Below are 25,217 nucleotides of genomic sequence, written 5' to 3' on the forward strand. Positions count from 1 at the left end.
ATATACAAATGGCCAACAGACATATGAAAAAATGCTCAACATCACTCAGCATCCGGGAAATGCAAATCAAAACCACATTGAGATACCATCTAACCCCAGTTAGGATGGCTAAAATCCAAAAGACTATGAACGATAAATGCTGGCGAGGCTGCGGAGAAAAAGGAACTCTCATACATTGTTGGTGGGACTGCAAAATGGTGCAGCCTCTATGGAAAATGGTATGGAGGTTCCTCAAACAATTGCAGATAGATCTACCATACGACCCAGCTATCCCACTGTTGGGTATATACCCAGAGGAATGGAAATCATCAAGTCGAAGGTATACCTGTTTCCCAATGTTTATCGCAGCACTCTTTACAATAGCCAAGGGTTGGAACCAGCCCAAATGCCCATCATCAGATGAGTGGATACGGAAAATGTGGTACATCTACACAATGGAATACTACTCAGCTATAAAAACGAATGAAATACTGCCATTTGCAACAACATGGATGGACCTTGAGAGAATTATATTAAGTGAAACAAGTCAGGCACAGAAAGAAAAATACCACATGTTCTCACTTATTGGTGGGAGCTAAAAATTAATATATAAATTCACACACACACACACACACACACACACACCTACACACAAACCGGGGGGGGGGGGGGAAGAAGATATAACAACCACAATTATTTGAAGTTGATACAACAAGCAAACAGAAAGGACATTGTTGGGGGGGAGGGGGGAGGGAGAAGGGAGGGAGGTTTTGGTGATGGGGAGCAATAATCAGCCACAATGTATATCAACAAAATAAAATTAAAAAAAAAAAAAAAGAAAAGAAAAGACACAGACTAACTGACTGGATTAAAAAGCTAAACCCAAGTATATGCTGTCTTCAAGAGACCCACCTCACCTGTAAAGACACTCATAGACTAAAAGTGAAGAGATGGAAAAAGATATACCATGCAAATGGAAACCAAAAATAAGCAGGAGTAGCTATTCTTATATCAGACAAAATAGACTTTAAACCAAAAAACATTTAAAAAGACAAAGAAGGCCATTATATAATGATAAAGGGGACTATGAAGCTAGAAGACATAACAATCATAAACATGTCTGCACCCAATACTAGAGCACCCAGATATACGAGGCAAACACTCTTAGACCTAAAGAAGGAGAGAGATAGGACCTAATACATTAATAGTGGGTGATCTGAACACCCCTCTCTCAGTGTGGGACAGGACTTCCAGGCAACAAGTCAACAAAGAGACACAGGATTTAATCTATACTCTAGACCAACTGGACTTGGCAGATATATACTGAACATTTTACCCAACAGCTAAAGAATACACTGTCTTCTCATCAGCTCACAGTACATTCTCCAGAATAGACCACATATTAGGTCACAAACCTAGTCTCAGCAAATTTTTAAAAATTGAAATCATTCCAACAATTTTTTCAGACCACAATGGACTACAACTGGAGATAAACAATAAACAAATCACTGGAAGCTATATAAATACATGGAAAATAAATAAATAATAGGCTCCTGAATGACCTATGGTTCCAAGAAGAAATTAAACAGGGAATCAAAAAATTTCTAGAAACTAATGAAAATAAAGATACATCATACCCAAACTTGTGGGATACTGCAAAAGCAGTACCAAGAGGCAAATTTATTGCAGTAAATGCTTATATCAAAAAATGGAAAGACTTCAAATAAATGACCTAACACTATGCCTCAAAGAACTTGAAAAGCAGCAACAATCCAAACCTAAAGGCAGTAGATGGAAAGAAATAAGATCAGAGCAGAACTAAATGAAATAGAGACCCAAAAAACAATAGAAAAGATCAACAAAGCTAAAAGTTGGTTTTTCAAGAAGATAAACAAAATAGACACATCATTAGCTAGATTAACAAAAAAAGGACAGAGAAAACCCAAATAAAAATCAGAAATGAAAAAGGAGACATTACAACTGATACCACAGAAATACAACGAATCATTAGAGACTATTATAAACAAATGTGTGACAACAAATTTGAAAATCTGGAAGATATGGATAAGTTTATAGACACATATAAATTACCAAGACTGAACCAAGAAGAGATAGAAAACCTGAACAGACCAATAACAAGCAAGGAGATTGAAGCAGTAATTAGCAATCTTCCAACAAAAAAGTCCAGGTCTGGATGGCTTTACAGCTGAATTCTATCAAACTTTTAAAGAGGACTTAATACCAATTCTCATGAAACTATTCCAAACAATTGAAACAGATGCTACTCTCCTAAACTCATTCTATGAGGCCACCATAACTCTGATACCAAAACCAGATAAAGACACAACAAAAAAAGAAAATTATAAGCCAATATCATTGATGAACCTAGATGCTAAAATCCTCAACAAAATATTAACAATTAGAATACAGCAATATATTTTTAAAATTATACGCTATGATCAAGAGGGATTCATCCCAGGGGTGCAAGGATGGTTCATCATATGAAAGTCAATAAATGTGATAAATCACATCAACAAGTTCAAGGACAAAAACAGTATGATTATCTCAATAGATGCTGAGAAAGCATTTGACAAAATTCAGCATTTCTTCATGATAAAGACTCTCAACAAATTAGGCATAGAAGGAAAATATCTTAGCACAATAAAAGCCATTTATGACAAGCCCACCGCCAGTATTATTCTGAATGGGGAAAAATTGAAGGCCTTCCCTTTAAGGACAGGAACAAGACAAGGATGTCCACTCTCACCACTTCTATTCAACATAGTACTGTAAGTACTAGCTAGGACAATCAGACAAGAGAAAGAAATAAAGGGAATCCAGATTGGACAAGATGAAGTCAAACTTTCTGTATTTGCAGATGACATGATATATAGAAAAACCTAAAGACTCTATCAAAAAACTCCTAGAGCTGGCTGATAACTTCAATAATGTTGCAGGATACAGAATAAATGCCCCCAAATCAGTAGCATTTATATACTCAAATAATGAATTAACAGAAAGAGAAATAAAGAAAGCCCATTTACAATTGTCACCAAAAAAATACGATACCCAGGGATCAATTTAACCAAGGATGTGAAAGACCTCTACATTGAGAATACAAACCACTTCTGAAAGAAATTTAAAGAAGACACAAAAAGATGGAAAGATATTCCATGCACTTGGATTGGAACAATTTACATTGTGAAAATGTCTATACTACCCAAAGCGATCTATAAATTCAATGCAATCGCCATCAAAATACCAATGACATTCTTCATAGAAAACGAAAAACAATCTTACCTTTCATATAGAAAAACAAAAGACCCCGAATAGCCAGAGCAATCCTGAGTAAGAAAAACAAAGATGGAGGCATAACTGCCTGACTTCAAATTATACTACAAAGCTGTTGTAACCAAAACAGCATGGTAGTATGGTATAAAAATAGACATTCAGATCAGTGGAGTAAAATAGAGAACCCAGAAATCACTCCTCAGGCTTATAGCCATCTGATGTTAGACAGAGGCAACAAAAATCTACATTGGGGAAAAGATTGCCTCCTCAACAAGTGGTGCTGGGAAAACTGGATATCCATATGCAGAAGAATGAAACTAAATATGCATCTCTCACCATACACTAAAATCAACTCAAAATGGATTAAAGACCTAGGTATAAGACCCAAAACTATAAAATTACTAAGGGAAAATATAGGTGAAACACTTCAACAGTTAGGTCAGGGAACAGGCTTTATGAACATGAGCCTGAAAGCACAAGCAGCAAAAGAAAAAATAAACAAATGGGACTGTATCAAACTAAAAAGTTTCTGCACAGCAAAAGAAACAATCAACAGAGTGAAAAGACAACCTACAGAGTGGGAGAAAATTTTTGCTAACTATGCATCTGACAAGGAATTAATATCCACAATATACAAGGAACTCACGCAATTACATAGTAAAAAAAAATAATAGTCCAATTAAAAAATGGGCAAAGGAGCTGAATAGACATTTTTCAAAGGAAGACATACAAATGGCAACAGATACATGAAAAAATGCTCAACATCACTAGTCATCAGGGAAATGCAAATTAAAACCACATTGAGATACCACCTCACAACAGTTAGACTGGCTATGATAAAAAAGATGGTGAATAACAAATGCTGGTGAGGGTGTAGAGAGAAGGGAACACTACTGCACTGTTGGTGGGACTGTAAATTAGTACAACCACTTTGGAAAACAATTTGGAGGTTTCTCAAACAACTACAGATAGATCTTCCATCTGATCCAGCAATCCCTCTTTTGGGTATATATCCAGAGGAATGGAAATCATCATGTCGAAGAGACACCTGCACTCCCATGTTTATTGCAGCTCTGTTTACAATAGCCAAGATATGGAACCAACCTAAATGTCCATCAATAGATGATTGGATGAGGAAACTGTGGTATATATACACTGTGGAATACTACTCTGCCATAAAAAAGAATGAAATACTCCCATTTGCAACAACATGGATGAACCTGGAGAAACTTATGTTGAGTGAAACAAGCAAAGCACAGAGGGATAAATACCACATGTGCTCACTCATTTGTGGGAGCTGAGAGAAAGGAAGGCAGGAAAGAAAGACCAGAGCAGGGCCGTGATCCAACAGAAGGAGGGAACATTCCTAGGGCTACAAATTGGAGTTGAGGGGAGAGGGGAAAGGGGAGGGAGGTTGGGGGATAATTGGGAGGGGACAAACGGTACAACAGTAAATGCTGGTAATGGGTATGCCCCCAGTATGAATCTGGCCCTCACATCATGGGCAGGAGGGGGGGGGACAATCAGCTTTGTATCTCATGAATATTCATAATAAATAAATAAACAAACAATAACTTTATGGAAACAAGCAAAAAAAAAAAAAAAAAAACTTCCCAAATGGTCTCTTCAGGTTCTTTCTCAACCCCTCCTATCTGTTCTCCATGTTGTAGCTGGAGTCTTGTAAAATCACAAACCTAATGCCATCCCTCCCCCGTGTAAGACTTGTCTCTGGTTTCTCACTCTTTCTGGGCTAAAGACTGAAACCCTCACTGGACCCCACCTTCTCTGGACCCTGCCACCTCCTGCCTCCTTTGTGCCACCCCCACCTGCTCCCCAGGACTCCAGCCACACTCGTCCTCATTTCTCGACTGTGCTCACCACTGTCCCTCTGCCTGGACTCCTCCTCACCCTCATTTCCCTGCTTTCTCTCTCTTCACTGGACTGATAATCTTCATAGCTCAGCTCAAATGCCACTTTCTTGGAAAATCTTTCCCCTGCACTGGGTCAGGAATTCCCATTATGTATTCCCATATTTTCTCTTCATTGCACTCATCACAGTTCATAACTGCGGTTTTAGTTGAGTGGTTATCTGGTTGTCTCTCCCACCACACAGTAATCTTGAGGGTAGGGATGGGACCCCCTTTGCTGACTGTTGTATCCTGAGCCCCTTGTGTATTGTCTGGCTCATGGATGATACTCAAAGATTTGTTAGGTGGGTGAAGGGATGAATATCTTGTGTTAGGTGATATATGAATGGCAGTACTCAGTTGTGATAAAACCACATTTTAGGCTTTTGCTATTTCAGTGACTTTTCAAAATTCTTTCACCAATTTAATGCTATCAGTCTTGCTTTGAAAAAAATTTCAACAATAACCAAGCACCTAAATACTGTTTTGAAATTAAGAACATAGTCTAAATCCTCTTTTTTGGCAAATGTCACTTCTTAACACTTGCCCACATGCCAGATTCTCCTCCTTAGAAGAGGGCAGCAAATTATCTTCTGAATATTTGACCACGAAAGCGATATTTGCCGTGTGCTCTCTCACCCCTACACCCTCAAGGATTGTATAAAATCCATTGAACTCCTTCTCCATGCACAAGCTAAGAAGCAAAGCAGAAAAGATAAAAAAAGATTTTTTTGCAGAATTTTGATTATGTATTTCACAGTGATGTGCATAAAACATCCCTTTGTTATAGGGCTATTGTGGGATATTTATTGTTTTGTCAGGTGGTTCTTGGATCATTAGTGAAGTCCTCTCAGGACACAACCTGACAGGAGTGACTTAGACACACCACTCCACAGAAGGGAGTGTGCCTGGTGTAATGGCTTATGAGCCCAGGCCTTGGAAGTCAAGCAGCACTGAGTTCGAATCTTGACTTTACCCCTGACTAGCTATATGATCTTGGGTACAGCCTACTTCATTGGTTTATTTTGAGGATGAAATAAGATAATATGGAGAAAGCACTTAGCATTTGGTAAACATTCAATATAGTATATGTTAGCTACTGATGACACTATTACTCTTATTTTGCACAAAAGTTTTTTTCAAGTTTTCTGAACACCCTGCCCCTCCAAATAAGCTATATACTGATAATTACATACTGACCATATATTTTATGATAACTGGTATCAAAGTTGTAGTTTATTAAAGAATCATTTTCTTTTAGATTCAGTTATTAAAATATTTATAGATGAGATAATTTTATATCTTGGATTTGCTTCAAAATAATCTGAAAAAGATGGATCAGGAAAGAAGGGAGTAAATGTATAGATGAAACAAGATTGGGCATGTATTAATAGCTGCTGTGATCAATACAGGACTTGTGGTATTATTCTCTATTCTTTTGTCTATGTTTGAAATTTTCCATGATAAAAAATTGAAAAAAATAGTTACTGAATATGAATAGCCTCCTAGACTCGTTCTTGCTCAAGGAGCTAGCTCTCAGCTCACTTTTCCTTTATTTCTTTTGGAGGAGTAACTTATTCTAGTGATCTAAGCAGTAAGACTCATGTTGTTCTGTTTTATTACTCTCAGGATAGCTCATGGTGGAAACAAAATAAATCCAATTTCTGAATCTCCTTTGTCTTCAACCACTTGGGAATTCTCTCTGAAACTACTGTGGGCATTTTAAGTAACCCTGATTACCCAGCAAGAACAATGTACCTTTCAGGCAAGCAGAGAGGATAAAATAACTCTTTCTACCCTTCAATACCTGCATGACAAAAACTATAGCTATTAAATACTGGTGCTCAGTGAGCTAATGAGTGGTGAGCCCATAATTGTGTTTGGGAGATTTTAGAATCTGAGCCTCTGCCCTGTATGAACTTGCAATCTTCATTGTATAGCCTTGTTAAGTTTTGCTGCTGAGTTACATGTTGGCGTACAAGGCAGAGGAACTCCAAAGCCAAAAACTGACCTCTGCATATTTCAAGTAAAGTCAGGAGTCATTGGATGACTTTATACTTTTGCTTTTTTTTTTTTTTTTTTTGAATGAGCGTATGATTTACCCTTAGAGTAGAAGCTGGTCATGGCCATAAATGGCTCCGTAGCCTTTGGATTTGTCTAACTAACCCTGTCCGCATTCTGCTCTTCCACCTGGATGCAAGCCGACCCAGGGGAAAGTGTTCTCCTTGGTCCCCTTTGCTTATAATTGCTCCTCCTACAATGGTTTCCTTCCTCCAGCTTCATTAAAAAGAACTGGAACTTCTATTTCAGGTTTTTTTCTTTTCTCTCTGGAATCTGTCTCTACGGGGTAAAGCACATGGCTTTTTATAAGTTAAATTACTTTGGAGCAAGAGTCCCATTGAGGTTTATGGAACTTCCTTCCTTCCCCTGAAAGTAAGACGGGCTCTGAGTTGGCCAGGGCAGTTCCCCTGGTGTCCATCTGAAATACCTCTGTTTATCTCTGTGGTCAGCACCTCTTCCAGGACTGAGCTGCAGCTAGGAAGGGGTAAGGCTAAGGGGGAAGACAGGTGTACAGACAGAGCCTCTGGAATACAGTGCAGAGGGTGCTATCATAGACGTAAACATGAGCACTCTAGGGGAAGTTGACACTGATGTGTCTGGGGACATTAGTCTTCACAGTAGAGGCGTGAGATATTTCAACTCAGGGCAGAACGGATAGCCTTGGATTACATTATACTCTTAATTGAACCCTCTTGGGATCCCAATTTGAAAGTTCTGTCCCATTAGATGGCTCCTGGTGTGAAATCAGCTCTGGTGTTTCCCTCAGGACTTGCACAGGTCTGAGAATGCCTAAAATTAGACTAAAAAGTCAGGATGAAGGTGTCTAACCTGTCTTCGCGGCCTCAGGCATCCTATGTATGAGCAGGATGAGTCGCACCCCTGTGCTGCTCAAGTGTGTCTGCTGAGAGCTGAGCTCCAGGACTTCTCTGTGCAGAGGGGATTGCGATGGGTGTCTGACACAAATGATTACAAAGCACTTTTCTCTCCCTGCACGATTCCTGCTGCCTGCGACAGCAGCTGAGTAATAAGCATTCAGCCCTCCTATCTGGGAAGTTACTCACATCTCTCTTGAGCAATCGCAGATCAGCTCTTTAGACCATTGGGGGTTTATGTTAGCACTTGTTTCTGTTGCCCAAGAAGATCCTTTCTGAGACCTCAGCAGGCATAATGGCTTCGGGAGATTTCAGAAACTCAGTAACCTTGTTTGGAAATGTGAGTGAGAGTGCTCTGTGCTCAGGTCTACACACGCCTGGACCTCTGGGCTGGGACACGGCATTGACAAAGCCATTGGCCTCACAGGCTCAGTCCCCTACAGCTTCTTGCTCTCCCGGGGCCATAGACTAGCATGGCTAACCTCAGCCAGCCACCTCACTAATGTTTGCCATCGGCCCCTGAGGAGCCAGGCGACCTGGTGTATACAGGGCCTCCCGAATCAGAAACCACTTGTAGAAGAACAACCAAGAGAGCTGGTGCTCTGGCAGTGGCCCCCTCCCATGGCCTGACCATGTCATTCTCGTCCCCTACCCCCAACCCATGCTTCTGCAATTCCAACTTCACGTGCGTTGAACATGTCATGCTCATATCGCGTGTGTGTGATGGTGCAGGGGAGCAGACGGCTTCCAAACATCCCAGCCCACTGAAGGCCGTCACCCCTGTGGGAACTGGCATCTGCATGAAGAGGGGGGCAGAGGCTGATTTGGGGGCCTGGCTTGGTTTAGAGGCGGGGAAGTCTTGCTCAGCTGTAGAAGGTGCGCAGGTACTGGGCGCACGTTTGCCTCACGCCCCTGATGCCCAAGGAGACCACTGCTGGGACCAGAGACCAGACAGAAGGTCTGTTCTGTGTTCCCACTGGTCTGTGCCACTTATTGGTGATTCCTGGAAAACGGGAATTGATTTTCATTCCTGGGCGTTCTCCAGTGACCACTGTCTATAAGACCTATGTGGCCAGGCTGTATCCACTCCCAGGGTGCTATATGGGAACCGGTCACGCCAGTTCTGGCATCTTCTACCTCCTGTGAGCCTGCAAGGTGATCCCAACCTTTTCCCTTGGTCCATGTGGGCCAACAGACCTTTTATTCTCAGACCAAAGATAGGAAAACAGAACCATGAGTGTCCCAACACAGCCCACTGTGAATATGAAGCTTCAGGAGAGCAGTCGGCTCCAGCCACTGTGAAGATGCTGCAAAGAGGGGACACCATTGCCCCCAACTGAGTAATCCAAGGCCATAGCAGCTTCACGCACTGGCAGTAACTGCAAATCTCCAGGTCACCTGGTATCCCCCTCTTGATGTGCAGCCTCCTCCTCACTGATAAGCCCATGTGGTTTGCTCTGAGCATGTCATTCCTTAAAAGAGCAAAGCATGGATGTATTCCCTAACAGGCCAGGCTGCTCCTCGTCCTCTCCACTGTGCCTGGGGGGCTGGCAGCTGTGTGGCTCTGTAGGACTCCTTCCCAGCCTGCTGTAGTTACCAGCCTCCCTCTGGAACAGTGCCTGGGATAGGGGTGACAATGAGATAAGCACATGTCCCAGCCTGCACTGGGGAGGGGCTTGTTTTTGGAGGGCACTGCCTTTTATTTACAGACAGTTGGATCAGTATACAGCCATGTTCCTGCCTACCTTGAGGGCTTTTTACCAAACGGTTCTACTGCTGAAAATTCACTTCCTTCAAGTGGATTCTGTCTCAGTGGTTGGGGAAGGGTGGAAAGTACCTTTGTCTTGTGCTCCCCATAATCTTCTAGGCTTCTTGTGTACCTGCAGTACACCCAAACCAACCCTATTCTTACTCCTGTTTTTCCTTTTCATGTTTACTAACATCCCCACTAACCCACTGAATCTGAGAAACCCAGGAGTCATCGTTTCTGCTGCTTCTCTCTGGTCTACCTCTAAGTGGTTATAAGTCATTACTGATTCACTTTCATGGAAGCTCTGTTTGTTTTCCCCTTACTGACCCCCCACTTTCCAGTCCATGGTGCCCTCATTCAGGTCTCAACATATCTTCCCTGGACTGTTTCAGCTACCCCTAGGTGATCTTTTCTTATTCAGCTGAAAACCAGATACTCCCTTAATTAGGGAAGCTTCAATGAGTCCCTTTTGCCTAATATCTAGATATCAAAATTCCTTAGTGTGACATTCAGGACTCTTCCCAGTTTGAAGAACCTAACTTCTCTCTCTAGTCCTGAGATTTTTCATGGCCCCAATGTTCCTGTGTGGGCTGCCTCCCTGGCCTCACTCCACCACGCAGGGTTCTCTGAGCCCATCTGACATCCGTGCCTCTAGGCACCTGCTCCATCCACCTGCCTACAGCAACCTTCTCACACACAGTTCCCCTCCCCCCACCCCAACCTTCTCCTGGGAGACTCTGACTCAGACTTTCAGACCCAGCTCAATATCTGCTTCTACTGTGAAGCTGTCCCTCTCCTCCCACTGGAATTGTTCCATTGTATATTTCTCTCACAAAGCTTGGTTCATACTTCCATTATGCCACTTGTGTTATACAGCACTTGGTGGGTTCTCTCTCTCTCTGTGTGTGTGTGTGTGTGTGTGTGTGTGTGTGTGTGTGTGTGTGTGTACATGAGGGACTTGAAGAAGTTCATGGAAAAATGGAATTAGATAAAAATAAATATAAACTTTATTTCTCAATGTAAGCTCTATCAAGTTCAGGACATTTTAGTAAGTGATGATACCAGCCGTTTAGACCATAGTTAAAGAACCGAGGGTCCTGAGAGTTTAATCATGTCAACTCAGTCTTCTTTTTATTATTAGCTGAAGAAAAATGAGTGCCCTTTAAAGATATTTTTTTAAGATTAGGAGACAAAAAGTCAGAATGAGCCAAATCTGGACTGTAAATTGGTTGCCTAATCTCCATGGAAACTCTCACCACATTGCCCCTGTTTGATAAGAGGATGCGCAGGAGCATTGCTGTGGTGGAGAAGGACTCTCTAGTGAAACTTTCTGTGTATTTTTCTGCGAAAGTCTTGTCTAACTTTCTCAAAAAACTCTCATAATAAGCAGATGTTTTAGTTCTTTGGCCCTCCATAAAGTCAACAAGCAAAATTCTTTGAGCATCCAAACACTGTTGCCATGACCTCTGCTCTTGACCAGTCTGCTTTTGTGGAGCCAACTCTTCCAGGTGGATGGTTTGGAGCCTGACTGCTCTATCTTATGCTGCTTTTTGTTTTTTTCAGAGATTTGAAACTGGACAATGTACTATTGGACCATGAGGGTCACTGTAAACTGGCAGACTTTGGGATGTGCAAGGAGGGCATTTGTAATGGAGTCACCACGGCCACCTTCTGTGGCACCCCTGACTATATTGCTCCAGAGGTGAGTGCAACTGCTTGCATGGCTTTTGAAATCTGAGCTCTACGGTAGCCCTGACCAGAAATGCTACAGGCTGCTTTTGTGTGCTGCAGCTTTGCAGACGGCACTGAAAGCTGACACCTTCAGGTTTATTCATGGCTCATTGGTGAATGATGGCTGAAAATGTTCCAGGTTCCTCTAACTAAGAATTTAAGTTAAAAATGTAGGCTTTAGCCCTGAAGAAAGACAAGGTATGCTCCCTCATGGCTATTTATTTTCCTCTTTGTCTCTAGTCGTGATTTAATCCCAGCTTCATCTAACAGAACTAAAGAAAAGCTCTTAAATCTTTCCCCTGTGAGTGAGTGGACTCAGTCTCCTCTTGCTTCTGCATTGATATATTTCCAAAGTCCTTTCTATTTTGGATCCGTATGTGCCATCTTGACCCAAACACGTCATATATGTTTGATCTCCCAGGTGGGAAGGTGCCATGTCTCTGAGTTGACCACAGGGAAAACATACCACTCTATAGAGATGGAATGAAACATGCATGCCAGAACTGGAGACTTCGGTTTTTTTTTTTTTACTTTGATATTTCCTAATCTGTCACGTTCTCTAGTCATAAGAACACATTTGTTAATCTAATACACGAAGCACTTGTCATGCTGCCCTCTTTGCACAGATCCTCCAGGAAATGCTGTACGGACCCGCAGTGGATTGGTGGGCCATGGGTGTGTTGCTGTACGAGATGCTCTGTGGCCATGCACCCTTTGAGGCTGAGAATGAAGATGACCTCTTTGAGGCCATCCTGAATGATGAAGTGGTCTACCCAACCTGGCTGCATGAAGATGCCACAGGGATCCTAAAATCTGTAAGTTGGACTTATCCATCCAGCGGCAAACCAGCTTGCTGTATGTGCTTCTTGTGTCTTTTTTTAATACCTCCCACCAGTAAGCTACCAGCCCTAACTAAGATTCGTGTTCTAATCTAAAAAATCAAAGAACCAGCGTTCTCCCAGACTGTTTTTTTCCTCTCTTATGCAATAGTTATTTCTAGGCCAACTGCGCTAGCAGTTGATAGCTTCATTTGCCACATATCAAGTATTTCCAGCACTTATGACTTTAGTTGAGGTGAAGCGATATAGTCAGGCCATGCCATGTTGTTGGGTCAAGTGGATGCCATTCCCTGTTCGTTATGATATCAGTCGTGTTTCTGTCAGCAACGTCCAAGTAGCAGGACGAAGGGTCCTTAAAGCTAGGAGAGGAGAAGGGAAGTTTTCCAAACATCTGCAGATCTCTTTTGCCTCCATGTTTTCCTTATGTGAGCCAGTGCCAAGCACACAATTCAGGTGCAACGTGGTAACGTATCATGTTGAGAAAGTCTGTTTTTATTTGCATTAAAGGCACTAGGCTGGATGCCTTACTTTGAAGTGAGGAAGAAACATGAGTTTGATGCCTTTATGTTGAAGATAAGAAAGTATATGTAATTTGGATCAGTTCTGTAACTATATTAGTTGAGTTCAAAAATCATGCGTTTTCACCTGCTATATGTAGAGAGGGGTATAAAAATGAATAAAAGATCTATTCAAGTAAAAAATCAGAACAATCCATTCTCTGTTGGATAGTATCTGTGGGATAAGAATTCCTTTCTTCAAGTTATATCCTTTCCAGTGATTTGAGACAGAAAGCTGAATTTGGGAAATATTAGCTTTCTTGTTGAAAGACTTGTTTCTCTTTAGAAATCTCCAGCTTTGTAATCAGTGCCATTTTGAAAACAGTTTGTATGCAGGTCACTGTGTACTCAGGCTGAAGGCATGATTGTTCCTGAGAATTCTCCACATCACTAAAAGAGAAATAATCACAGAAACCCTTCTCAGGCAAATATTGATCTCACGCTCATGTGACAGTACTCACCTGAAATTGAGAAAGCACTCATCTCACACAAAAATAAAAGCAAAGTACTTTGGGATTCTACCAGCTGTCTCCTATCTAACATGTTTTCATAAGAATAATTTATTTGTATAATATTTAGTGGAAATTTTAGACTGAGGAAACCAAGAATGTGGCTTTTACAATTTTGTGATAAAAAGCCATGGACAATGGCTTGTCTTTGTGGATTTGTGCCATGAAGTTTCTTAACTTCCTGAAGGGAAGTATACTCACCTAAGTTGGCCACAGCAAACCTTGATGCCATAGGCTGCGCTAACACAGTCTCGTCACACTGCGAAGGTGGGCTTAGTCTGCATTATTACTTTCCCCATTCTGTGACCCAGAATCTGGCTCTTTGTGATTCCCAAGGCTTGTCAGCCCCCTGTGGCCTGCAACAACTGCCATCATAACACTCACAGTTTTTCATGGCACACATATTTAGTCCAATTACTAAAGCTGATTTTACATCTTTAATATTTAAAAGAAATCAAATGAAAATGCTAGTTCAAGCCATAAAGAAATGTACATTGTTAGCCTTGGTGTATAAAGGTTGCTTACCCGATACCATGAAGGGTAGGAAATAAAAGTCAGTCTGTGCCTCAAGAAACTTTAATGTTCTGTATTTGGGGATTAACAATACACATCAGTGTTTCTCTGATAAATACCTTATACTTTTTGAATCTAGGTCTAGTAGAAATCTTAAGAGGTCATATCACCATTTTGGTTGGACATCACTTATTTCTACTTCTCTTAGTGTTTTTCTTCACAGTTTTAGAAGTCCTCAAACTCATTCCAGTGTTTGAGTCCTCTTGAGAAAGTTCTTTCCAACTAAATCTGAGAATAAGTATTGCCTCTTAGCCAATCTTTATAGAATCTAGAACAAGTACTAAGCAAAGTTAAGATTCATGTGGAATTACTTAGATTATTTCTCCTTAACCAGATAAACTCAATTACTTTAAGCTATATCTTCGATGTAAACATAAATATTTTTGGTAACTAGCACATAAGTTATCCAGTAATATCCTCCACCGTCTTAGCTCAAAGAGAAAACAGCATCTGGTACCTAAAGGGAATCTTGTCTTCCGTGGAAACCAAGTTGTTCCCTTTCCTTGCAGGTTTACTTCTGGAAAGCTATGAATCTCATCACTTTATTTCAGCTCTTTTGTCATGCCAGCTGCTCAGGTGGATAGAGATAGCACCTGAGATCTTTACATGTCGTTTATCTAGTGCTCATTTTCCTAACTGGCACTCAGTGTTCTCTCTGGGGTGTCTTCCCCATAAGAAGGAAGTATTCACAGTGCTGGGCCCTCTTACCACCTGGCTGAGTGACCTTGGTGAGCTCTTATGCCTCTCTGAATCTCAGTGCCCTTGCTTACAAAATAAAGGTAATAAAATCCATGCCATGTGGTTATTGTCAAGAGTTAAATAATATGTGTAAACCTCCCAGGCACACAATAAGCATTGTTTCTTCTTCCTTCAAGGAATGCACCCTCAAAGTGATTTTCTAAAAAACCCTTGAAAGTTGTCAGATAAAATTACTTTAAAAACAAAAACACTCACTGAGAGGATTCCTGGGACAGTTTTGTACATTTCAGCCTCCATGCCTGAAAATAGGAAGCATACATGCCGTAGATGACATTCCATTCAGCTATTCTTTGCAGAGGGCTGAGATATTTAAATGGCAATGTGATCAAGGAAAAGAAAGAAAACAGTAAAGAGCACTCAAGACTTAAAGAGAAACACTGAGGAGGGGAAGGCCTCAGAGTCAGGGTGGTTAAGGACCTGCCTCCAGAGCAGAGCAGGGCAAATCTGGGTTCTTTTGCTCACTGGCTGTATGACCTTGGGGAAATGGTGTAATTCTGCCATGCCTCAGTTTCCCTCACTTGTGTAGTTGGGGTATCCACCCTAAAATGCTACTTTGTAGATAAAACAAGGGAGTGCATGTGGGATGCTTGGAGCAGTGCTGGGTATAGAGTTTGTGCTCAGGAAGTGACCTCCACTGTTATCAGTGAGAGCTGCATGCAAGAAGCTTTAGATGCTTTGCCCTTAGCTCTGAAAAATGATCACTTTGTTGTATTAGGAGGAGGTTCGGGATATCAAGTCATGCTTCACAAACCATTCAGATTGCTTTCTGGCTCTAATTGCAACTTGATTTAATTAGGCCAATGTAGTTCTTTTACTGCTAGAAGAAGCCTTGACCTCATTTTATAGGTGAGAAAACTATGAGACAAAGACAAATTGATCTTACTGAAGGCCATTCAGCACATTACTTAAACAAACAAATGGGAAGCTTTTTGCATTGCTGCAGAGGATGTAAAATAGTGCAGCCACTGTGGAAAATGGTATGGTAGGCAGTTCCTCAAGAAATTAAACATAGAATTACTATACGATCCAGCAATTCTACTTCTGGATATATACCCCAAAGAATCAAAGCAGGAACTCAGACAGATAGTTGTACATTCATGTTCATAGCAGCTCTATTCACAATAGCCAAAAGGTGGAAGCAACCCAAGTGTCCACGGACAGATGAATGGATAAACAAGATGTGCTGTATACATACAGTGGAATATTGTTCCACCTTAAAAAGGAAAGAAATTCTAATACATGCTACAGCATGGATGAACCTTGAAGACATTATGCCAAGTGAAATAAGCCAAAAACAAAAGGACAAATATTATATGATTCCACTTCGATGCAGTACCTAAAGTGGTCACATTCACAGAAACAGAAAGTAGAATGGTGGTTGCCAGGAGCTGGAGGAAGGTGGGAATGGGGATTTAGTGTTTAAGGGGTCCAGAGTTTCAGTTTTGGAAAATGAAAAAGTTCTGGAGATAGATAGGTTGACGGTTGCACAACAATGTGAATATACTTAATGCCAGTGAACTTACACTGAGAAATGGTTAAAATGGTAGATTTTATGATATGTGTATTTTTTGACATTAAAAGAAAAACATGGAAAAAGACAAAAACCTTGGGGTCAGAATCCAGATTTTCCTGATTAGTCCAAGGTTCTAAGCTGGACTACATCTGGCTATTCCTTATTTTTCTTCTACTTCCTATTGATAAGTGTCTTTTACTCTTACCGCCCCACATTTCTAGCACCCAAATCACTCGCTCATGTGATTCTTTCCTGTTGTACCAGGAACTTTCGCTGCTGGAGAAAGCTACCAGGGTGCTGTGTATTTACTACCCACATAGCATGAATCTCTCACCTATTTAACTTTCAATAAAGTAAGATATAATGATTATGATCATTTAGTGTTATTTAAAGTTTTAGTGTTATTTGAAAGTTATACAGTAATGCCGTAGTGTCAGAAATAATTATTATTCTGTTGACCTGAGAAGAGTGTCTGTGACCTTGGAAGGAGAATCCAGTATATTAGGAAATCAGAATCCATGTTCAGATAAATTCAGTAAATGCTCATCAGATGCCTTGCTTTGCTTGGCCTGTGCTAAGAGCTGAGAATGCAGAGACGGAAAGGCACGGCCACCTTCTGTTGCTCACGGTCCTGCAGGAATGAGCACATGTAAATGAATGCTTAGCACACTGCCATGGAAGAATGATCTTTTGAGAACTTTCTCTCTCTGGGGGCAAGGACAGGGAAGGTGACATAGGACAAGACAGAGGGAGTGACATTTAAATTACATGTTCAGGAAAAAATAAAGGTTCACTGGGGTAGATGAGGAGGAGAAGTCTGTTCTAGGAAAAGGAAGTAATTTGTGTGAAGCCACAAAGACAGGAAGTAGTGTGTACTCCCATGTTCCAAGAACTGCAGTTACTGGTCTATACTGTTGGAGTGTCAGGTGCAGGGTAGAGAGCAGGGAAAGGTGAGTTTAAGGCATGTGAGCTTAGGTGGATCAGGGCGACATTCAGAAAGTGGTATATACTTTGCAGTTGATCCCATGGGTCTGGTACTCAGGATAGAGGTCTAGAGATGATCACTGTGAACCATGGGAATAGATGTTGACTGGGAGGGGGTGAAGAACAAAAAGAGGATGGAGGATGGGATGGGGCCTGGGGCAGTGGAAGAGATTCAGTGAGGAAGCTAGGAAGGAATGACTTCCGGTTGTGTAAATATCTAAATCTGCAACATGTCTACTAGTTTCACTTCCAGTGAAATAGGCCAGAGGTTACACAATGTGATTTACTCAGAAACTGATGCCTGCAGTAACTTTTGAGTAGTCCTGGTTAGGTGGGAACTAAGTGGTCCTGGGCCAGAAAACCCAAGGCTTGGAGAATGAATGCATGTTAGGAGTTAGGTAAGATGAGACATTTTTAAGGACTCTGAATAAGCTTTCATTTTATCTCCTAATGCCAGATCAAGGCATACCATTTTCTTTACCAATATAAACTTGAGGCCTTTTTCCAGAATTTTGTGACCATCTGTGATCAAGTATTCTGGGAGCTTGGTGACATCAAGAGTTTCTAAGGTTGAATGGTTGAATCCTTTGGATAGTATCTTGCATAGTCCTAAAAGCAGTAGGGAACTCATGAGTGTAACATTTTGGACTGTAATCACTTATCTTTGCCCTTAATTTCACAGATCTTTGTGATTATTAGAAACAAACAGAATGGCAGAGCTGGAAATCCTTAAAAACATTTTGTCCAAATACCTGGTTTACAGGTGAGGAAACTGAGGCCCAGAGAGGTGAAGGTATTTCACGTTAGAATGGAGAACACACATTAGCCTTAGAGTCACGAGACATTGTTCTAGTTCTGCCACCCGTTTTCAGTCTTTACCTCTGTAAAGCAGTGATGATAATACCTTCAGTACTCACTTCAAATGAGGTAATAGACATGAAAGCATTTTCAAAGTGGAATGCACAATACAAGGGTAAGTTATTAGTGTTGTTAACTTATGAGTAGTAATTTCACAACACGCTTAGAGGTGTCATTACTCTCATCCTCTCTGTGAGCAATTCAGCAACATCATCAAAATTATTAAGTACTTAATTGTACATGAGGTTATGCTAGATTTTTATTCCTGAGAGAACTGGATTTTTGTTTTCCAGACTCTTTCGATTTAAATCAAAGACACATAGGTAGGGTGTAAATAGCCAAATAGATATTGATCTGTTTATCCATGTAACAGACTTATACTATGCATATATGCGCAACAGACATAGGTTCTGCTATGTTCAGGTTCTGTGCAAGGTGCTGGGGATCAAGCAATGAGCAGGACAGACATGATCCCTGCCCTTGTGGAATTTATGTCTAGTTGGGGTGGGAAGGGGGAAAGAGGTTTAAAAGCAGCTATTATACAATAACTATATACTTACAATTTAATAAGGAAAAAAGTCCAAGGTGCTTTGCAAGCATGTAACAGGCAGACCTAACTTGATCTGGGCCATCAAAGGAGGCCATCCTGACATGACATTTAAGCTGAGAATAAAGGCTTTAGAGAAATTAAGCTTAAACGTGTGAAAAAGTCTTGAGAAAGGAGAAGTCTATTTGGGTGTAGATGCTCCTCGACTTATGACAGGGTTATGTCCTGATAAACCCATTGTAAGTTGAAAATATCATAAGTTGAAAATGCATTTAATACACCTAACCTACTGAACATTACAGCTTAGCCTAGCCTACCTTAACCATGCCCAGAACACTTATATCTTTTTACAGCTGGGCAAAATCATCTAACACAAAGCCTACTTTATAATACAGTTTTGAATTTCTCAGGTGACGTATTGGATACTGTACTGAAAGTGAACGACAGAATGGTTGTGTGGGTACTGAAGTACAGTTTCCACTGAACGCACCTGGCTTTCTCACCATCGTTAAGTTGGGACCGTCTGTAACTCGATGACAGGGTTGCTGAAGTGCAATGACTAAAGGTGTGGGGCAACAGGTGTGTAGTAGATGAGGCTGAAGAAACTGGAGCCTAAAGGACACTATAGACCACATGTGGGAGTTTGGACTTTATCTGAGGTGCCAGGGTAAGTCTTTGAAGGATTTCAAGCAAGCATGAGTGATAAAATCATTATTTCATGTTTAAAAGATCACTCTGGCTGTTGCATAAAGCGTGAACCAACAGACTGAAGTATTTGCAAATGAAATGATTTCCGGAGTTTCTTTCAAAATAATCTGAGTTGGGGGAAGGAACAGATGAAACAAGATTAGGCATGTGTTAGGAACCTTCAAGGCTGAGTGATGGGTACATAGGGATCCATTTTACTATCCTCTCAAAAATTTCCATAATAGAAAAAATTAAAAACCAACATAGGAATGGATGTCTTATACATACAAGCTCAGCATGTGTGTATGAAGAAACATTTCTAGCCTGTGCAGAAAAAGTGAACTCAGTCTTCAGGGATGAAAGGAAATGATTTACAATACAAATAATGAGTACAGAAAGAGAAAGTGATGTGAGCCACGTACAAGCTCATCTTTCGAGTCCAAGCAAGAGTCTCGGGTTCCTGGACTGGGAGTCTACATTATCCTAATCATTTTTACACTACAAAATTTTCTGCTGTGATGGTTTTTAGCACGCTCATTTCTTCAGCATCCCCAGAGTCTTCATGCCTTCTCAAGAGGTATCCTTCAACCCCCAGGTCAGTAGCTAAGCATCCCCAAAGAAACATTTTAACAAGTGTATTAGTCCGTTTCTGTTGCTTATAACAAAATACAAGGAACTGGGTACTTTGCAAGAAAATTAAATTTATTGCTTACAGTTTCTTAGGCTGGGAAATCCAAAGTTCATCTGGTGGTGGCGACAGCGACCCAGGGGTCTCACATTGCAAGATGGTGGAAGCAGGGAGAGCAAGAGAAAGCAGAGAAACAGACTCTCTTCTCTCCTCTTTTAAAGCTCTCAGAACCATTTTTAATTCATTCACGACTGCATGGTCCTACAGCCCAATCACCTCTTCAAGGCTCCACCTTTCAGTTACCATAATAGGATTTCCCACCCTCTTAACAGTCACAGTGGGGGCCAAGTTTCTAATACATAAAACTTGGGGGACATAGTTCAAGCTTCTGTGAGTTTTGGGGGGACATAATTCAATCCACTACAACAAGTAAAAGAGAACAGAGGAAGAGTGAGTCCTTAGTTGGTGGACTCTGCCCCAGCTGCTGCCCGTGACCTGTGAGATCCTTTTCTGCCCAGATAGGTCTGCCCTTCCCCACCAGAGAGGCAGGAATAACTAGGATCTCCACGTCTGCCCTTCACATCCGCTGTGCCCACCATCTCAGCATGGTGGGTCATCTTTAGGTGGCTTCCTGAGATTTCCTGGTAATCTTTTTTTTGGAATACAAGGTCGGAACTGTTTCTGGAATTGGTGTCTGCTGGATATTTTGCTTACCTTTTTTTTTTCCCCCCTTCAAAAGAAAAAGCTTTTTGAATCCCCTCTTGTCTTTTTACATGGAAGGTATTATAATTCCATATCTGTAGAAACTGTTCAGATAGCCATTTATGTAACATACTGTAGAGTTACAGATGTTGATGTCAGGGCTTCATCTGGTGTAAGGAGTCCCTGAATTTGGGGTCAGGGAGGGGGGTGTCCTTGACCATCATTCCTCTGAAAGTGAGTGGTTAACAGGGTAGGCTCCACCATTTTCTGACTCCTAATCCAATATTACTTTCCTACAATGGCCTTTCCCATCATTACCTTCACCAGTCCGCTCTCCATCCCCAAGATTGTGGACTTTTGAGTTCTTTATTTATGTTGTCCAAAAATTTCACATGGACATGGATAGAGGGCAAAGGACTTACCTGTGGGAACACTTCCCATGGAGCACAAAATCGGTGGGTAGAGGGGTAGTTAGAGCACACACACAGTATTTAGCCCAGGACTTCTACTTAAAAAAAATTTCCAAATCATTAACCGATGATCTTTACAACTAAAAATAACTATCATATGCAACAAAAAAAGTGCAAGAAGACTCTTTTTCTGGCTTGCCCTTTGGTCTTTCTTATCTTTGCTTTAAGTGTATCCGGTAAGCCCTCCCACATGTGTGCTACAGAAGCAAGACGTTCCCACCCCTGCTCTCAGAGAATAGATTACTAAAACTAGCAATAGCCTCAACAGATAACGCAGAAAAGATAACACTGAGATACACACACTTGTGTAAAGAATAGACACAGGCTTTCCAGATTGCCAGCGCTGTTCTTGAACGTGGTTTTTAAATTGGTTTTGGAATAAATACTATGTATTTTTTGTTGTGGTTACCATGTTACCAAGTTTCCTAGGCTGGCACTAAATTTTTCCCAAATTCTGATAATCATGACACAAAAGAAAATATGTAGCTTGCTTAAAGCTTCTGAGGTTCAGCTGAGTTTTGCCCTCATCCAGCTCCAGAAAAGCTTGGGGAGGTCCTCAGCAAGTCTCCAGCACTTAGGAAGTGGATGCTATATCCCGGAGGTTAGCACCCCTCTGCTGAATCATCTCCAGTGAGAAATTACACGGCTCTGTGCTGACTCAGGTGGAGTCAACGCCCTTGCCTCTGAGCTCACACAGGTGGCTGGCTTAAATAAGTGCTGCAATCAGTCTCGTGCATCCTCCTGAGTCACCTTTGTCAGTTCTGGAGGCATTGTAAACTTGGCATCAGAGGAGATGATAAAGTGCTTTCGTTCCTAAGCTTTATGGAAATTAAAGCATGTGTACACGTGTGGGTTTATCTGTCATCCAGCCTATCAGATTCCATCCTCCCTACATTGTCTGCAGCAATCCTGCTTGCCACTGTGCACAAAGGAGGGGAGCCGGAGTTAATTCTGGGATCCTCCTTCAGCTGTGAGTGTATCACAGTCTATCACCAGGGAGTTAATTCGAGGGCACTGACTGTCGTCCTCTCCTTTTCCCTACTCCTCTCTCCTGGTAGAGGTTGGAACGTTCAAGGGAGTAGCCGAAATGTGGTCAGCTCGGGGGAGGCTGAGGAAGAGGGGGACAAAATGGGACCAGAGTAATGCAGAGGGTCCAACTCCAGATCATTAGAACTGGCTTTTCAAACACCGTTGTGGAGGAAATCGAAAAGAAAGCTATCAAAAGATTCTTTAATAAGAGGGGTGGTTAACATTCAGCCTTGCAGTGCTTTACCTGGACTGGAATTCCCATACAGCCGTCTTCAAAAAGTTCACAGAAGGATTTGTATTAGCTTTTAATCAATTTTTCTGTGAACATTTTGAAGTAATCCATACAAGGAAATATAACTGCCCCACAAGCCTCTTACTGGAACAACTTGTGGCACTGACACCTTTCAGAAATGAACCATTTACTCACAGATAGATCAAGGCTAGTGTCAGCAGGAAACAGAAAGGCACAGATAGACCAAGGCTGGTGTTGGCAGAAAACAGAAAAACACTGATCTTGCCAGAGACCTTGTGCAGTGTGAAGGATCTTTTGTGGGGGGGTTGGGGGGTACTAATACCGCATGCTTCTTTTAATCTCCATCTCAGCCAGGAGGATAAAGATGTCAGACGTTTTGTAAAATGAGCGTGGAAACATTTTCTATGTGGAGATTTGCTAACCAATGTCTGTGTGTCAGAAGAACTTTCTGTTTTAAGTTGGAAAAACTCACATGAACAGAAATAGGACAGTTAGGTTTTTTGTTTGTTTGTCCTTGCCAACTATCAAACATCAATAGTTTTTAGCATTTGATTGATAAGGTTTGGTTAGGAGACCTAAGATAATGTGCATCCAGGATAAAGAGGGGCATTGGCCTGGGTTTCATCAGAAGGAAATAAAGGACGCTGTCAGTGTGCCTCTGGAGAATGCTTTGTTAGCGTTCACTTCTTTCGGATAGCTGCGTTTGGGGGTAACACCAAGAAAGTAGTTTGTGTAGCTTGGGCATGTGGGGTAACCACAGCAGGTAGCACTTCCTTTTCCTTTAACTCTGGGAAGTTACTGGAGAGCAATGAAGCCCGCCCCATGAATCAGAGCAGCTTGAGACTGGTTTGCCAGGAATAAAACCCTACTGACTAACAACGTTGATGTTGGCACAAGTGTATGACCTTGGGCTTCCATCTCTGAGACTCACCTCTGACCTTTATCTGTCTTTACCTTACACATGACTTGAGTGAAGCTACAGAGAGGGCTTGGGATTCAGGGGAAGCAATAATGATTATAAAACAGAGGAAAGGCAGGTGTAGGGAACATGGAGAAGGAGCTGAGCATATGCCCACAAAAAGGCTGCTGGATTCCAATCACAGACTGGATGGAAAATACAGCCATCAATCCTACTACGGATTTTATGTTCCTGCCCCACTGCAGGGACATTTATTTTACTGGGTTTTATTAGGAGGAAGTAGAGTATGCTGTGTAGTGTGTCTCTGGAGATATCTCACAGAATATTCTGATGTAGGTCAGAATATTTTATTAAAGTTATATAAAATTATAACCTGTCAGTTAAGGCATGGACCCACTGGCATTTTCAAATATACCCACATACTCACAAGCCCACTCCTTCAGTAACTAGCTCAGGGAGATAAGCTTGAGCAAGTTTTATTTCAGACCTAAGGAAAATGTGGCATCTGTAGCCCAGGGAGGTACAGTCATCTTCAAAATGTCAGCTCTTTTCTCCCAGTTTTAATGATAAATCCAAAACGAGAAGAAAGAAAGGATAAGATTATAGACTCTTGATATTGGCATAGACCGTGGAGGACACTGGTCTCACCTCCACCTGACGCTGGACAGGTCAGTCAGGATCTGCTTCCAAAATTTCCAATAAAACAAGCATGTTCCTCTCATGAAAGCCCCTTCCATCCTTTAATGGCATTGAGTATTAAAAAAACTGTTTTAGTTTTTCTTATGATATACTCGTATATGCCTCCTTTGACTTTCACTCTTCGAACTGATTTCTCTCACTTATTGCTACCTAATATCTCTTCTGGACAGCAGCACTTCAGGTATTTGGAAATATTAACAGTGTCTTTCTATCTTTTCTTCTACGATGTAAAGACCCTCAGTTGTTTGAAGTAAAACCAGGTGGTCAGACTGAAGGATTCCTCAAGTTATTTCCAAAACTGTTACTTTGCCCTCCCTTCTCTGAGCACCTGCACTGGCTGCACTTGTCAGCCAGTCTCCCTCCATGGAATGGGAGGAACAATGTCACATGGGCCAGCAGAAGAAGTACAGCATGAGTAGACACACTAAGTGCCGAGTGTTCTCATCCAGGTGAAGTCCTGAGTGTCGTGACAGGATTCCTCCTCGCCTGTCAGTCCAAGTATTATCCACACTCTTCTCTAATCCAGAATCCACATGAGAAGATTGGTGGCCTTGAGGAGGTTTGGCTGAGAGCAAATGTGTCAGACAGGCCTGAGTTCGAATCCCAGCTCTACCTCTCTCAAACAGTATGGCCTTGAGCAGGTTACAGTTGGGTCTGTTCCTTAGTTTCCTAATCTGTAAAATGGGAATAATAATCATGGTTGCTGTAAGGATTATACAGAATGAATTCGAAACACTTAAATAAATGTGAGGTGTAATACAAGAGTATGTAACATACATACATGGTAGTAATAATGGCCACTGCTTAGGAAGCTGTAACATTTACAACAACTGTATCATTCTTTTCTCCACTCTCCATTCCAGCTGCCCCCTTCCCAAACCAATCTGGATACTTGCAGGTGGTTCATCGCCATGGGTATGCAGATTACTAGTTCCAATCCTGCCTATTAAATCCCATCCAGATTTAATCTGAGCAAGCTAGAGCAGCTCCCAGTCTTAGCTCATCCAGTGGTCCATAGCAGCACTATTCTATATAAAAACCTGCCCTTGAGAAGATTGCAGTTTGTTTCCCTAGAGCTGTTCAGAAAATCCATTATATGT

General features: G+C 41.5%; 1 protein-coding gene across 1 annotated transcript in view; it reads left to right on the forward strand.

Moving 5' to 3' along the window:
• The window catches only part of PRKCH (protein kinase C eta), a 231,878-nt gene that overhangs the window by 197,059 nt on the left and 9,602 nt on the right, over positions 1 to 25,217 (forward strand). Inside the window, exons 11-12 of the mRNA XM_063089164.1 lie at positions 11,424 to 11,562; positions 12,218 to 12,406. Coding sequence (XP_062945234.1) covers positions 11,424 to 11,562; positions 12,218 to 12,406 — 328 coding nt within the window. The remainder of the gene's footprint in view (positions 1 to 11,423; positions 11,563 to 12,217; positions 12,407 to 25,217) is intronic.

Source organism: Cynocephalus volans, chromosome 3, assembly GCF_027409185.1.
Source record: "Cynocephalus volans isolate mCynVol1 chromosome 3, mCynVol1.pri, whole genome shotgun sequence".
Classification (NCBI taxonomy): Eukaryota; Metazoa; Chordata; class Mammalia; order Dermoptera; family Cynocephalidae; genus Cynocephalus; species Cynocephalus volans.